The following is a 15766-nucleotide window of genomic DNA, read 5'->3' as shown; positions in this document are numbered from 1 at the left end:
TTAGAAATTCAGTAACTCACCTGCCCAGCGATGCGAAACAAAGAAAATTGGACTTACTACCACAGCATTTTAGGGAGCGTTTATTCTAATAAAACTGAATTCTGGACTCATCTTAATGTCCTCCATGTCTTCTGAATATTAATGAGATGGAAGTATGATACGAAGACTATTTGCACGGATCACTCCATTTTCCTGAGGGCAGATTTGCTTTTCTTCCTAGCACAGGAATAGTTAGGAACTGACCCTGTTAGGGCTTTCCAGACTGCTACCTAATCCTCACAGTAGCCAAGATTGCACACAGATGTCATCTGCAGTCTGAAGACAAAGCAGATGAGACGGAGATTAACTCACTTTCCCAAACTGAAAAATGAAGTCAATGACATGAGCCGCAGACCCAGATCTCTACTCAGAAGCTCATATTCTAGCTCGAGCTTTCTCTCAGTAAGAAGAATTAAACAACCTCATTTTCATACCGCAAATGAAGATTTCAGAACATCCCCTAAATTCATCATCTAAGCGCAACTGCAATCTCTGCAATTTTATTGCATAAACCCCAGAACACACAACAGCATTTCTTCCTCACCATTATCTATCCAAGACAAGCGAAACAATACAAGACAGATAAAGCAGCCAGAATTGGCAGCCTGCGTGCGAATCCTTCCTACGGCTGGCACTGGGCTGCAGGTAAGCCCCTTCTCTCCACCTGTGCACGCACAGCCCGGCACTGCCAATTCCTGCTTCGACCCACCTTCGCGCCTCAGCCCCGCCGCCTCCGAGGCGGCTATCGCAGCCCAAGCATGCCTCGCCAAGCCGCGACCTTCGTTAGCGGAGCGTTAGCATCTTTTAGTGTTGGTGCTCTAGAACAAATGTGGTACCAGCTCACCGCTGGCACAGTTTTCAAGAAGAAAACCGCCGCTTGCTGAATTTGCCCCTCCTCTTCCTCACCAGCCTGTCCCCAGGATGGATGAGAGCAAGCAGATGCCCACGGAGCTGCCCCCAGCTCTGCAGCTCTTCCAGAGGAAGGGGCTGCTCAGTCCCAGCCCGCGCCTCAGCCCAGCGCCGGCGAGGTCTGCAGGCGGCAGCACCTCCCTGCCTTTCTCTGGAGAGCATCAGGACACCTGGTTCCACCCGAGTTGCGAGGACAGTACCAAAGCAGGGTATCTGGGTTTAGAGCTCCCATTTTGTTGCTGTGTTCTTCCATTTTCCCTCGGTTTGCTGCAAGAATTCAGGATGGATACTAGGCAAGCCTGAGACCCACTCACACTGCTTCAGCTTTTGACAATATTCACCCCTTATAGAACCGAGGTGAGTAATGAACTGGCACAAAACCTCAAGCATCACTGGCACTATATAGTTTCTTCCAAGACATAGTTAATTATCAACAAAATGGAAAAGCAGGAGGGACTGACCCTAGATTCAGTTCAGCATAAGGTCCTGCAGTAATGCTCCACAGCAGATTTCTGTTAAAGCAGAGTTTTCCAGGGCAGAGAGGAAAAAACATAGAAAAAGAAAAAAAAAAAAAAAGGCAACTTCAAAAGCATGCAGTTTATTTCTGCAATGCCTGATGTTCATCGAGTCACACTTCAGTGCTCAGAGCCACGAAAACACTGCTTTTGAGGTGACATTTGTAGTTGCCTCATTACTCTCTTGAAAAGAGTTTTGCATCAAAGAGTCAGAGCTTCAAACAACAGACCCTACAGGAGTAAAATAACTTATTAACAGCACATGAAATGGAATCGCCAGGAACTGCGGATACCAAAACAAGCAGGGCAAGCATGTCATCGACAGCTAGCCTGCGACAGGGAGCGGGCAGGCTGCCTGGACCCGAAAGCTAGAGGAGCCCCGAGAAGGCTGGTGATGTGCCATTCCCTCCTTGCTGCAGGTACTTTTCAGACACTTGCCTTCTTCCATTCACCTCCTCCATGACAATAAGAAGGATCTGGAAGCATGCCTACCCTCCTTGCTGCACGTACTTTTCAGACACTTGCCTTCCATTCACCTCCTCCATGACAATAAGAAGGATCTGGAAGCATGCCTACCTTCATGTTCTTTCTCAGTTGTTCCCACTTTCTTTATCTTTTTGGGTGATTTCATGAAGAGTGGAAAGATGGTCCTCAGACCAAGAATGTCAACAAACTTGTGACAGTTGTCCGTGCCCTCCGGTCCAATCATGGCGTGGTCCAGTACCTTCAGGGCACTGCTGCGGGAAATCTTCTTCTCTCTGTGAAAAGAAAGCTGCAAGTTAAACTTTTCAGGGACATGAGGAGCTTTGGACCACCCTACTTTAAAGAGACAGCATGAAAAGGGAAATGAATATGACAGGAAAGTATGAAGAGTCTGAGCACAAGCTCTAAGCGAGATTTTCTTCAAGAAGCCAAAACATTTTATCGACCAATACTCTTTTCAACACTGTGGTTGAGAATATTCTCTTGGTTATTTCTTTTCTAATGTCTTTTATTTCTTTTTATTTTCTATTTTCTTTTTATTTCATTTTATATATTTTATTGCTATGGTTTTATTTTCTTATTTTTTATTTCTTGGCTACTGAAGAAGTTATTTCTTCACCACCTCACAAACACTAGCACAAAACGGCAGAGGAGACTGGGTCGGGTACGCAAGGCAAACACTGCCACCCCACAAAGATCAGGATTTAGCAATAATTCAGTTTAACAACGGAGTAAGTTTGGTAAGCGTAGCTTGGCAGTCAGCCGTAATGAAGAAAACCCCATCTCCAGAAATCACGTTTGGAAGGAAGCAGATAGATCCTGGGCTATTCTGTTTTAATGCAAGTTCAGAATGCCGATGCTGGTAACTCACACCGACAGCACACAGGTGGGCTGAAAATGATCTCCAAAAGTCCTGTACCTCTCAAACCAGAAACAGAGGAATTTATAATTCATCCAGGGGAATATTTAAAATATCTTGTGAAACATGACCTGAAAAAGCGGTTGCAAATACAGCCCATAAACCAACAGAGCAGGTAAACGGCAGCAGGAGCTAACGTGAGCTACAGAGCGAGAGGGGGCCCGGGGGACGTTCCCCGGGGCAGGACGGTCACAAGCCCCACCACCTTCCAACCCAAGTGCACGGCAGCCTCCTCTGATTTTCTATTCCCCATGAGAATTTGGTCTCTAACAAATACATAGCTACATGCACATATAAAAATAAATCCCGCCAGAAACAAGCTGTGCTCTTCCCCTGGAGGGAGGCGAGGGAGCAGCTCTCCTGGGACGCACGCGGGTTGCTCTGCGCTGGCGCTTCCGACGGGCACGACGCCTGCGCTGCAGGCGCCACGTGCAGCTGGGACCTGGCGCGCAGCGAGTTCTACCCACGAGCGAAGAGCGCTGCGGGAGGGTGGCTCCACACCCCACCTCCCCTCCACAGGGAGCTAAAAATAAAGTACTACTTAGGCCAGACAATATAAGAAATGTTTTCAGGGGAAGTAATTGCATATTGATCAGCATTTAGGAAGGTTGCGCAGAGCTGATCTCTGGAATATTCATTGGGTTTAAGTTCAGGCTTTTAGAGATCAATAGCTGCTTGACTGGACTGTCTAGAGTTGATTTTATTTGAAATATTTATTCTGCCAGTGGGCAAGCAGTTTATCTTAGTCTCATCTGTGCTTACTGAGGTAACTTTTAGCTGAACATTAATTCAAAGACAAGCATACATGAGTATCACGAAACAGGGAGTGACCTCAGTCTTCAAGGGGAACTCTGAATTACAACTTCATTTGCTAACCATTGTTTTCCTCCTTTTAATACCTTTACATCCGAGAGCGCTCTTTTGGTACATTTATTATTTCAAAAAGACGACATGCTAACGTTATTTGGACTTTCCACATTAGCATAACACAATCTCTCACTTTCCAAAATACCGGCGAAAGCAGAATACTAGATTTCCTGGAAAAATGCTGCATAAAGTGGTTCCGTTTAATTAACCAGAAGGTTTAGTAAAGAGACAGTCTAAGTTTCCATGGGGTCATTAGGAACAGCAGGACAAGAAAACATAAAAGGATTTTAATAATCATAAAAAATATACCCTGAAATAGCTTTGGGGAGCCGTACAGAGTTGTCCATTTTCACCTTGTTTTTCTATACAGGAGCAAATGTTTTTTTGAGGGTCAAGAAAAGCCACTGAATAGCTGCAGAATAGAAAATCGTGTTTGCCAAGTGATGCACGTTTCTGTAAGCGCCCTTTGCTGCATTTGTCTATGTGCATACACACGCGCCTTCGGTTAGTAACCGGGAAAGCCACGCGTCATTTTTCCTATGCAACAGAGAATCTTCTTGACACGTCCCCTGGGAACCGAGTGGCTGCATCTCCTCCAAACCTTAACACAATTTTACAGCAAAAGCAATAAGCTTCCTGTCACTGTGCGCAAGGGAACTGACATTACAAGCCTGTTTTTCTCTCTTTTGGCTTTGTAAGGTAAACTGCATTTAGGTTACCAAGGCAAGGCTGAGGGACTGTGTACTAAAAAGTGCTTCCTGACCTAAAAAAAAAAATGAATTTAATTCTACGTGACATTTATAAACTTTCCACTGGTGGCTATCACCTTGATAAAGCATCTTATTTTTGATAAAGACACTCCATAAAATAAACGAGCCTCCATTGCTGCAGAGATGCAACTCAAGTAATTATATATGCCCGTGCTCTCATCCCGCTTCAAAACTTCCTACTTCATTTCTGCTGTCACAGGCTCCATCCTTCTCAATCCCGCCTTCTCCCAGACCCCTCTGCTCCCTTCCCACATACCCACTTGGTGAAGCTCTGCTCCCCGGGGCCAACTGCAAGTCCCCCTCAACGCTGCAAGACCAAGACCACACCACTGCTTGCTATGGACATGCACGTAAAGCCCACCAGCCACATTGTGCTCATTTTCAGGCGTCACCACTGTCTCCCCATAAATGAGTAGAATTTCACACAATACAACATCATCTTTCGCTGTTGGCCATACATTTTAAGGCTCAGCATAATAGAAAGTCATCCTGTTTTCATTACTGTCTACAGGAATCTCTCGAGCATGTTAAATGCTCAGCTGAAAGATGCTATACTTTTCCGCAGGTCTGTGTGCATGACCATTATTAACAGAACTTGGCTAGATGTATTGGGTAGCACTAGATACAGAATGCTATGTTCTCTAAGACAGTAATGGAGATTCAAGCCTGATATCTTTATTCTCACACAGCTTATCTATCTCGCATCATGTCAATAAACTTTCAACTTTGCTTATTTGTCCTTTCATCTGCACAGACTATGGTACAATGATTAACCGCCTTCAAAGTAAAAACAAAAAATAACAGATCTCTCCCCCCAGTCTTCAGAGGACACCGACAGGAGAGACAAATATTCTGCCTTGTTTGTGGGCGAGGTGGTCAATCACAACTGAATGGCATTGCTATTCTTTGTTGTTTGTCATGAAGGTATCAAGAAGATACAGAAGTGTAATACTCCCGTGCAGCTCTCTAGATCACAACTACCAAGGTTCACTCCCCGTTTACAATGCTAGCCTGCAGTTACCAAAGCAATACTGTCCACGAAAAACTGAGCACCTCTAAGAGCTTTTAAGCATACACCAGAACTCCCAATGATAACAGAGGTTAACAGAATTAATAGCCATTTAATATCTTCTGGATATTAAAATATGTAAAAAACCCACAAGCAAACAAACACGAAAACCTTGCAGCATCAGTTCTCAGACACTTTGCTTTGTTTGGTGGTTTGAAAGCGACAGAAACATGCTCTATTTTCCTCACCAAAGTGCTAAGTCCAGCAGAGCTTTCTACCTTCAATCACACCATGACCTGCAAAAGCAAGTACCCCCCGACACACAGCAGCAGCTGAGCATCCCCAAAGCTTCTCCTCCTAATGCAGCCGCCTTCTCCCAGCATCCATCCCCTAATCTTCATCACCACAAACCAGTGCTTTTACCTTAATCATCTCCTATGCTCTCCATAGAGCACCCGACTCTAATGTCATTCATTCTCTTACTGCTGACAAAGCACCAAAACTTAGAACGCAGAAAGTTGGTTTTCAAGAGATGCCAAGAGTTAGCAGAGCTTAGCACCACGTTCCTGCAGTTCTGAAGATCCAAGTTAAGTCACACACAGTCACGTCGGTGTCATGCCTACCAGAAGCAAGCTTACAACACCGATAAGGAAATACCACACCTACCAAAAGTAACAGCTGCAGGACAGCACTGCGGCTCTGACCCAACCAGTCAGTCTGAAGTATGGAAGTAGCTTTAAGCATGTGCTCAGTATCACTGATTTCACATGTTTGTGGTTACATGCATGATTACCTGTGTCAGAATCCTGACATTTCATTCTTTAGGAGTATTAAGGCAAAAAAAAGAAAATTGTGTATAGGAATGAACTGACATGTCAACAACACGGATAGTGTGAAATACTAAGAAAAGCGGTTGGTAGCTCTTCAAAAGAGGAAAACCATGAATCAGCAATAAAAGTACCAGCTTAACGCTTTCAGCTCTAGTCTGAAGGCATCATTAGAAGCAAGAAGGTTACTCTCTCTTCCCAACTAGGTGCTGCTCTCTCTAAATGAGAGTTGCAGTGTAGGACAAGTCAGGGCCAGAAGGGAGCTGGTTTGGGGATAAGACTCAGTCAACTATCAACTCACATGGCTTGCTCAAACAGCCAAGTAAGAACAACTTCAACTTTTCTACTTATCTGAACTATACTAGAAGAGTTTAGGAAAAAAAAAAAAAAAAATCAACTGTCAGTATAGTCCATGCTTATGGATGGATATAGTGATGTAAGCGTCTAGAAAATATTCCATGAATTGTTACTTTTTTTCCATTGTCACTTTACCAATTCCATTCAGACTGTGGAATAAGTTAGGTTCCTAAGCATCAAAAGATTGAGGTCTTGGAAACTCCTTCCATTAGACATAGCTGCTGCTGGCAGTTAAGTCATGCTTTGTCCCTCCTAACCCCTTCACAGCTACTGGGGGGGGATAATGCATCCAGGGAGAAATTTTCCTCTTGTCATAATTTCCCAGCTGGGATCCTGGTACAGAGAGTGGTAAACAGTAGAGTCCAAAAATGGGGAAAAGCTATTAAAAAATCCAAACGCTGAGTCCCACCCACATGGCACAAGAACTCCAAGTAATTAGTTCTGCAAGGCTAGCTTAGCAGCTTAGCACTCAAGGCAGAGGGAGGCTTCCCTCCCGTTCTTAGTTTTGGAGCTTTTCTTTAATTAGCCTCAAGAAAACCCAGTGTTCCTATTTGAATAATCCACGTTTGGTTATTTATTCAGTTCCCTGCTGCTGCACATGACCCAGCCATGCGCTGCAGGAATACATCATTTCTTGTTGGCGTTTGCTAACCAGCCACCGCACGCAGCCCAGCACACGAGGGAACGCCAGCCAGAGCCCCACTGCGCCCAGTCCTGAGGTCTGGAGGAAGCCAGTCAGCACAGAAGACACAATTCAGTAGCAGGCTAGGAAGTAAAAGCGAAGAGAGAGCAGAGAAGCCCTGGAGATTCACAATCTGACAAAACATGTCACAAGAAGAAACGGATACTTCTGCCCATTTCAGAAGAGCATTTTTTGTATCCACAATAATTCACCAGCTCAGAGGATACACAACACAGTGAAGCTTGAACTGGGGAATGAAAGGAAAAACATTTTCCCTAGAGATATCCAAAGGTTCTCTCTTACCCTCACAGGGGTCTTTTAAATCGTGAAAGGATTGGCGGCCTGACCTACAGCATTCTTTCATCTGGGTGTCTGCCACGCAGATCTACACTGTTACTTTGCAGCAGCTATTGTAGTAACCCCAGTTCTTAGGAAACAAAGCTAAAGACAAAGAGTGGAGCTGGTATGTCTGAGAAGGTCCAACTTACATACTGGAAAAAAGAAAGAGCAGACAGACAAATACGCTAACCCAAGAATTTTATGAACGGAAAACCACAAGTATCTAGCCAGAACGTCTGTTGGTACATCAAAAGCAGGTAAGAAAAATCACAAAGTTATCTGGGTACCTAAGCATCAGATTCATCAGCTGTAGACCCTCGCCTTTCAGGAAGCGATCGCGATTGGAACTGAGCATTAGGCAGGAGCAAAGGGAGTCAAACAGGTTCTCCATCATCTCCTGTTCTTCTGCTGTACTAGGGTTGTGTCGTTTAAACACCTGCATGACAAAGAAAGAAAAAATTACCCCAAAATGGAGGGCCCAATTTGGTCCACACTGTTACAGAGTACACATGAACGTTTTACACCACAAGTCTTCAGCATTTGATATGCCTAAGCCCGCGATCATACATGTCACTGATATATTCTCTCTTGTAACTCTGCTGCCCTTTTTACGGCCTGACTGTGCACCAACAAATGTGCAGCAGTCTAATGCGTGACTTAAAGACAACACAGGGCCTCCAAAGGGAAAGGCAAATTCACTCACTGCGCAATTCACAGAGGTATGTGGATAAGCGTGTTACCAGAGAACTCCTAGGCACAAGGCATACCTGAAGGTGCTGCAGACAGTACTACCTCAAGAAATACAGGTGAACTACGAACACATTACCTTCAGCTAGCTCAAATGCAGGCACAATGCAGCCCAGCGCTTGGAGTGGAGAATGCTGAAGATGGCCAAATTCCAACCCTGCCCATCTCCAACTTGCCATATAATTATAACAAAATAATTTAACTTCTGTGTACCTCAACGTTCATGTCTTTAAAACAGGGATTAACCTCACTTACCGTGGATGATACACTTACGCGGAAGTTATTCGGGGACTATGCCACCACTAAACATAAAGCACTACTGTGCTTCAGTATCTACAGATTGCTAGGACAGCGCTACACCCAGAATCTGTTCCACCTCCTCACACCCAGCCTGCGAGTCTCCTGACAGCAGAGAGGGCGTATGTGAATTACTCACAGATAACTGCTGAAGCAGCACATCGATCCCATCCAGCTCCCCGAGCAATTCTCTGTTGTCTAGACGGAGGTGGGGGGAAGGGGGGAAAAGAGAGAGAAAAAAATGAAGCTAACTGTCAGATTTTACAGCCATCTAACACTGATACATCAGCAAACAAAATCAATACGGCTTGACAGAGTACAAAAGCTGCAGAGAAAGAGAGGGCGCATGCGTATGCGAGAGCACACGCGTGGGAGAGAGAGCACAAGCAAAGGGAAGCCGACGGCAGAAGAGTGCTGTTGTGATCTGAAGGAAGCCTAGATCCTACCCTAACAGAATATCAATACCAGGGGCACGTCTCACCATCGTTATTCTGGAGCAAAATAGCCAGCACCTCACTGCAGTACAGCTTGTTGGCATCAAAAGGCATCTTAGCCTGTTGGTGAAGAAGGAACAAGAGGCTCATCAGGGCACGGCTCTCCATGTTTCATTGATTTGAAGAACACATTAATCAAATCACCGAACGTATCATCAACAACACTTAAACCAAAATACAACAGCGGTAATTTTGCAGTATGCCTCGGTGACAAAACAGTAATAATTCTCTCTGATGCAGGGGTGACGGGGTGTGGGCAGGGTGCGTGTACGTCTGTGTGTGTGTGTGCTCATGCATGCACGTGTACAAACTCAGCTCCTATCCTTCACACTGTCCTACGTAAGCAGGTTTGACCAAGTTGGCTCAAAACCCCCAAGAACAGCCTCCAGTTGTTTGCAACATGGAATCTCTTTCCTGTGATAAAGTTTTCCATGATGTTATATGAGTGCATGGACATATCCCTGTTCCAAAAGTCTAAACCTGCCACCAAACACAGAATGTCAGAAAACACATCACAGTAACACTAAAGAGTAACTGCCGGAGTTTTGTATGAGGATCACAAGGTCACAATCAGATGGATGCGAGATCGGTTTAGCCTGCACAGTCACATAACTTTCGTTTCATACATTCCCTCCATATTCAAATATGTTAAAAAAAAAAAAAAAAAAAAAGAAGTCATAACGAAACCAAAATGCTGATTTCTTTTTTCCCCCTCAGAAGAAAAAAAATAAATCCCTGAAGTGGGAGTCTGAACTGGATCCAATGTTTTTGCATGCTGCCAAAGCTGCTTCATCTACAGAAACAGACTAAGCATTAACCCATGAGATGATAATGCAGACTGGTTTGCTGAAGGAATTTATACAATTTTAAAAATCATCAGTTACCAGCTATTTGTATTCCACTGTTCGAGAAGGAAAAAAAAAAAAAAAAAAAAAAAAAAAAAAACAAACCACCAGCAAGCAATAAGTACTAGGCTTAAAACATACCATTAGTCACCCACAATTTTTTTCCCCAAATGCGCGACTACCTGCAGCGTGACTGAGCGAACCTGCCTGCGCAAGGCTATGTGTGGGCCAATTATCCCGGCCTGCTACCAAAGAAAAGGTCACGATACACAGGCCCCATGCAACACAAAAACATGAAAAGCAGGAAGATCCCAAATGCCACGAAGTATTGACTTTAAATAAAGCTTTTCGTTCCAAGCAATCCCCAACCACTCTGCAGATGATGGTATTTGTAGCAGCCACGTACGCTTCCAAGCGATCGGTGGCAGGAGAAGGGAAGGCGGCAGGCGCTCGGCGCTGTACAGCTCTGCCGGCTCCTATCACGGTGCGCACCAACTCCTGCAAGCGCTGGAGAACAATCGTCTGTTCTCTCAAGGCTGCACACAACAGCATCAAACCCTGCTCATGTTTGGAGAAGTGAGCTATTAAGCTCTCCATCTGAGCTTTCCGAGGCAGTTCTGACAGTCAGAATACAATTATGCAACCTGAAATGTAGTCAGGAAACAGAAATTCACACACTGTGCTGTGTGCCAGATGTCCTTATCAACTCCTAGACAACCCTGATTTTAAAACTCATCCCATAGACATTCTTCAGCAGCACAACGCTCTACGCCGATGCCGAGATCCTGGTGCAATCCTGAGCACATCTGTCAGGGCGAGAGATTCAAGACCAAGCACTGCCACCAGCGACAGCGCCTGGGCGAGGGTTTCATGAGCAGGCGGCTCCCCGCAACGACAGCGTGTAAACAAGAAAAAGCACTGCCTGATGACACGTCCCCAAACCCAAAGCTTACACATGCCAGGGCAAAGGAAAGACACATTCAGTGCCCCGTTTTGAATGCCTTGAACATCCATTTTCTGTGGCACCAAGCAGGGGAATCCAAGTTGTGATTATTTTGCTTTCCCAAGTTTCTAAGTCTTTCAGCTGCCAGAGTAATTACAAGGCAGGCAGCAGTACATACCTGCCTGGAATAAAATTAACTTCACTTTTTGTTTTTAAGCAAAAGGAATGTAATTATGTTTCTACCTGTAGAGAGAAATTATAGGTTACTTCTGCTAACAAGTGTATGAGATGCACAGAGGGGTATCTGCACACTTACAAAGCTGATAGAGTATTTCTGTGATTCAGAAGCCTTCTAAGCATAAAGACATTTAAGTATGGAAGTGCTAATGCCTTACCAACAGGGTTAGGAAAAAGCCAGAATCTGTTTGCCAAATTTGCTTCACTAGCTCTGTAAGAGAGCTGAACTATCCATCCCTTTCCTACAGTATTTTCCAGGGAATGTTTAGGCATCTTTTCACACAAGACAGAGTTAAACTGTGTAACTCACTGCCACAGGATACTAAGAGTATCAAAAAGTAATTTTGAATTCAAAAGGCAATTAGATTACTTCAAAGAAAAAGCCACCACCGGCAGCAGTTAAACAAAGACACCACTTGAAACTCAAAAAAGTGTTAGAAACATAGGAAGCAAAGGCATAAAATGGTCTTTTATTAGTTTCCCCGCTCACTGGTGAGCTTTTATATTCCTACAGGTCTCAGCAATGGACCAGAAATCCACCATACAGGAATCGTACAAACAGAAAAAAGACACCTTCTAGCGTAAGACATTTACAATAGAAAGGCAAGACAGAAGTATGTCCATTTAAACTAAAACTGCAGAGGATACAACCCTGAAGTCTAACCTTTTGTCCTTAACTTGGCTTGTCCAACGCACATGCGCGCGCATGCAGAACTGGCTTATTTTAAGCGATGTTTTCAGGCTGTACTAACTGTTCTATAGAAGGAAGGCGGGTGCTGGCAGAGCTCTAGCACTACTGATGCTTGAGCCGGGAGCGCAGCGGTATCGCAGCTACTGGGGATGACCCCATCAGCGGCTGGAGCCTGAGCACTGTTTTGTAGCGCTGCGAAGGGTCCAACTCCGCAGGAAAGACCACAGTTCTCACGGCAGGATCAGGGACATGTTACCAAAAAGAACGCCCATGGAAACAACTAAAACCCAAAGACACTCTAGAAGACTCAACATTGCAGATACTCTTCCAGGCAAGCACTATGAAAATAAGAGTACTTCTACTCACACTCGCGTCACATTGTGTAGAGCTTCTTACACATAAAGCCAACTCCTTCAATTTTGCTAGTTTATAACAAGTTAAAAGGGACATACTTCCCAGTTTGAGGCAAGTTTTGAATTCGCTGTGTTCACAAATGTTAGAACTTATGACAAAGATACCTATGCAAATGGGAAGAGCCAGTAATAGCCTTGGGCCTTTAATATTGTGCCAAATACCGTCTCAAGCACAGCAGCTTCCAGATCAGTGGCCTGTCCATCTTTATTGTGATATCTCCCAAATGACAACAGGAAAACAAGCTCACCTTCAGCCTCTTGAGCAACCACTGCATGAGGCCCTGCTGCGCAGCTTCTGTGCACATCTCTGGTCGGAACTCTGCCATGTTCTCAACGATTGCTGAGAAGAAAGGCACAGAAAAGTCATTTTTCCCCACCTGCAGTTCAGCTCAGGCCTGTATCAACACTGTTTTGCTAGGTCCTTCCTAGGGCTGCACTGCTCTTCTCAAAGTTACATCTTACTTGCAAAACTAGCTTTTCTTTTTTCTTTTTTTGAGTGATACTTAAGCTCAGGTCTGCGATACTCCCTCTGTTTTTACATTGCCTGCACTCCATCCTCAGTGTGACACTAGCTCCTGCTGGAAGAAGCCTAAGGTACTTCCTTTTACTTCTGCAGCAATTCTCACAGCACAAAACTAAACTAACAGCAGCAGCAGTAAAAATTCCAAAACGCTTTTTTCCAGTCTCTCTCATTCTTCCAGTCCGCGGGAGATTACAATCCCAAATGACTGAAAGGAGTGGCTGATGGTCTAAATGCTAATAACAGCGACACACTGCAAAGTAGTTACTGTGCCGTGCAAAGACTGGGGAACAGAGAGGTAATGATGTACTTATATGAAATACAAATTTTTTACTACCTGAAAGTTAAATATATTGCTAAGACATAAACAGCTCTCATAACGGAGTAAGTGGAGCTCACAGATGAGTACACAGTAAATACACAGGCAGCAGGGCACACCCTCGGGTGCAGTGCACGCTTTCCCCGTGTACCAGCACCTCCCTGCGTAACTGCCTTGGGAAGAGGCGCCGCACCAGCAGCCAGGCGACAAACGCTGGCGCAAAGGACCAGGCATTACTGTGAGTTAAAGTTGTGCTTGAAGAAAAGCTGCTCTAGGTCCTCCGCCCTAGTGTTGGCAGTTCAAGGGGAAAGGAGGCAGGGAGGAAAGGAAGGGGAGGGATAACCCACCGCCCCCTGGTACAAATACAGCGAGAAGCGAGGGGCTGCGCAAGAGCCACTTACCCAGTGTGTTGTGGACACCATCAGCTTCCTCCTTCACGCTTTCATCCAGGCGCTCTAAATTCTGGACCAACAAGGCCACGACCTGGCCCTCCACCTACATCACCGGGGTCATGGGAAAGACAAAAAGATAAGACGACTGAAAAAAAGGAAGATGAAGGAGAAAGAACGGGGGCTTAATAAATAATAAAAATCAATAAGCTCTATGGAAACATCCTGCCAGACACGATCAGAAGACATTAATAATCTTGCTCTAAAAATCTCAGAGGAAGCGAAGGATTCACCAAGTAAATCTGCCACTATGTTTGTCCTAATTAATTAAACAACTTTTGTGTTTCGGATTAAACAGAAAAACATCTGGAGGAAAACATGTACCTTGTCACAGTCTTATTTCCTGAACCAGCCTGATTGATTTATAATCCCTCAGAATTCTTCAGTGCGAGGCACCAAACACCACCACGGATGGGCTAGCTGTCAGCTCTGCAAGCAGCTCCACTTTCAACTCTTTACTGCTGGTCTGCCTAAATTTTTGTTATATCATCCACCTTAATAGGTACAAAAAGCTGAAGGAACAATGCTCGCACACGCAGATTCAAATCCAAAAGCTGAATTATCGCCAGCTGAAGCCTTGCATTTAAATCCTAGCAAGACAAATGTACCAAGTGGACTTCAGCAAGATAACGAAACCCAGACAAATCAACACCAGGAGCAGGAACCCACATCTGCAGGTGGAGCCTCCTAATCAAAAAGCTAACACAAGAAGTATGCTTTTAAAGCCGCAGTTGGACAGAGTCCAGCTTGACTTTGGCTAACCTTCCATTGCGGACATGAGCTTGGAAAAGTTAAACACGACAACATTTCCAATTCAAACACTGTTAACTAGCTTTGGGCCCAGTGAACACGTGGAAAAAAAATACAAGTATCAGCTGCTGTGGAAGGTAGCGCAACAATCTTCACAGGTACCCTACATTATACCTACCTTCTTTTTAGGAAAAAAAAAAGTAATCTAAAAAGCAGATATCTAAACATTTCTCCCAAGACATGCCTGACCTGTTTCTTTCAAAGAGGACAATAAAACCTCTAAAAGTTGGCTATTATCAATGGGCTGGTGACAAGGAAAACGGAGAAAGAACTTCACTTGATTTACTACCTCTCTGCACATTTTATAGAAAACATCTTCTCTAGCAGTTCCTCGCTACCACTTCATTCATCCAGCAATCTTTCCACGAAGGCAGAGTAATTAAGAACAGCCCAGAGGCCAGCTGGAGGAACTCGGCTCCGGGCCACTGTCATTAACCTTTGGAAGGTAACATTATAGTGACTGGACAAGAAGGATTGTAGGAGAAAACAGAGAAGCCAAACAAAGCAAACAAAAGAAAACCTGTAATTCCCCATCTTTCAACATAATAGTTACAGAACAAGACACAGCACAGTGATTCACAAACGCAGCAATTCACTAGCAGAAGCTGCCCAAAGGTAGGACAGATGTGTAAATCTCAAGTTTTGCTGGGCATCGGTTCTCTGGAGGCCTTCTGCTCAGTTTGGCATCCTTCTCCCGCAGCCAAGGAGTGGGAGGCATCAGCACAAATGCCAGGAAAAGGGGAAGTCCACCACCATGGAGGCCAAGAGGCACTCAGGAGAGTTAACCAGGCAGGGAGCACTGAAGATTGAGCAATGCATCTTCTTTGCATGTAGATAATTTTCTGGGGTTGTTTAATCTCTACGCCAAAAAGGATCATTACCTCTAAGCCCTCCTCCACCCTTAAAATGCATTAGCTCTGTTACATGAAAACATTCACGCTTTTACTTCTTGTTAAGAAAAACGTGTACCCTCGCTATAACAACGGATGTCCCAGTTCAAGCACAGATTTGTGGGTTTGAAACAAGATTACTGGGTAGAAGACTACTGGTCTCCCATGCAAGAGGTTAGGCTGAAAGATCACAATGGCCCCACTGTCCTTCAGATAACCACCTGAGCCCTGCCACAAACTTCAGTCTTTCATGGGTGAACAGAGGTCACCCTTTTCCGCAAGAAGGAAGAAAAATGCAAATCAAGTTCCTATTTTCAATAGGACACTGTGCAAGTCACAAATATTACTTCATTCTCCCTCCCTGCACAAAACAATCTGCCAGCCTACACAACTTT

At 44.6% G+C, this 15766-nt stretch overlaps 1 protein-coding gene across 2 annotated transcripts in view; it reads right to left on the bottom strand.

The window, feature by feature from the left end:
- Nucleotides 1–15766, bottom strand: part of CTNNBL1 (catenin beta like 1) — a 55250-nt gene that overhangs the window by 22556 nt on the left and 16928 nt on the right. For both annotated transcript variants that reach the window (XM_075721107.1, XM_075721106.1), the window contains exons 6-11: nt 13624–13717; nt 12632–12723; nt 9242–9314; nt 8900–8958; nt 8004–8152; nt 2040–2221 (exon numbers count right to left, since the gene is read on the bottom strand). In XM_075721107.1, coding sequence (XP_075577222.1) covers nt 2040–2221; nt 8004–8152; nt 8900–8958; nt 9242–9314; nt 12632–12723; nt 13624–13717 — 649 coding nt within the window. The remainder of the gene's footprint in view (nt 1–2039; nt 2222–8003; nt 8153–8899; nt 8959–9241; nt 9315–12631; nt 12724–13623; nt 13718–15766) is intronic.

The sequence above is a fragment of the Pelecanus crispus genome, chromosome 14 (genome assembly GCF_030463565.1).
Source record: "Pelecanus crispus isolate bPelCri1 chromosome 14, bPelCri1.pri, whole genome shotgun sequence".
Classification (NCBI taxonomy): domain Eukaryota; kingdom Metazoa; phylum Chordata; class Aves; order Pelecaniformes; family Pelecanidae; genus Pelecanus; species Pelecanus crispus.
Note: the sequence above shows the minus strand (reverse complement) of the source record. Positions and strands in the feature narration are given on the sequence as shown.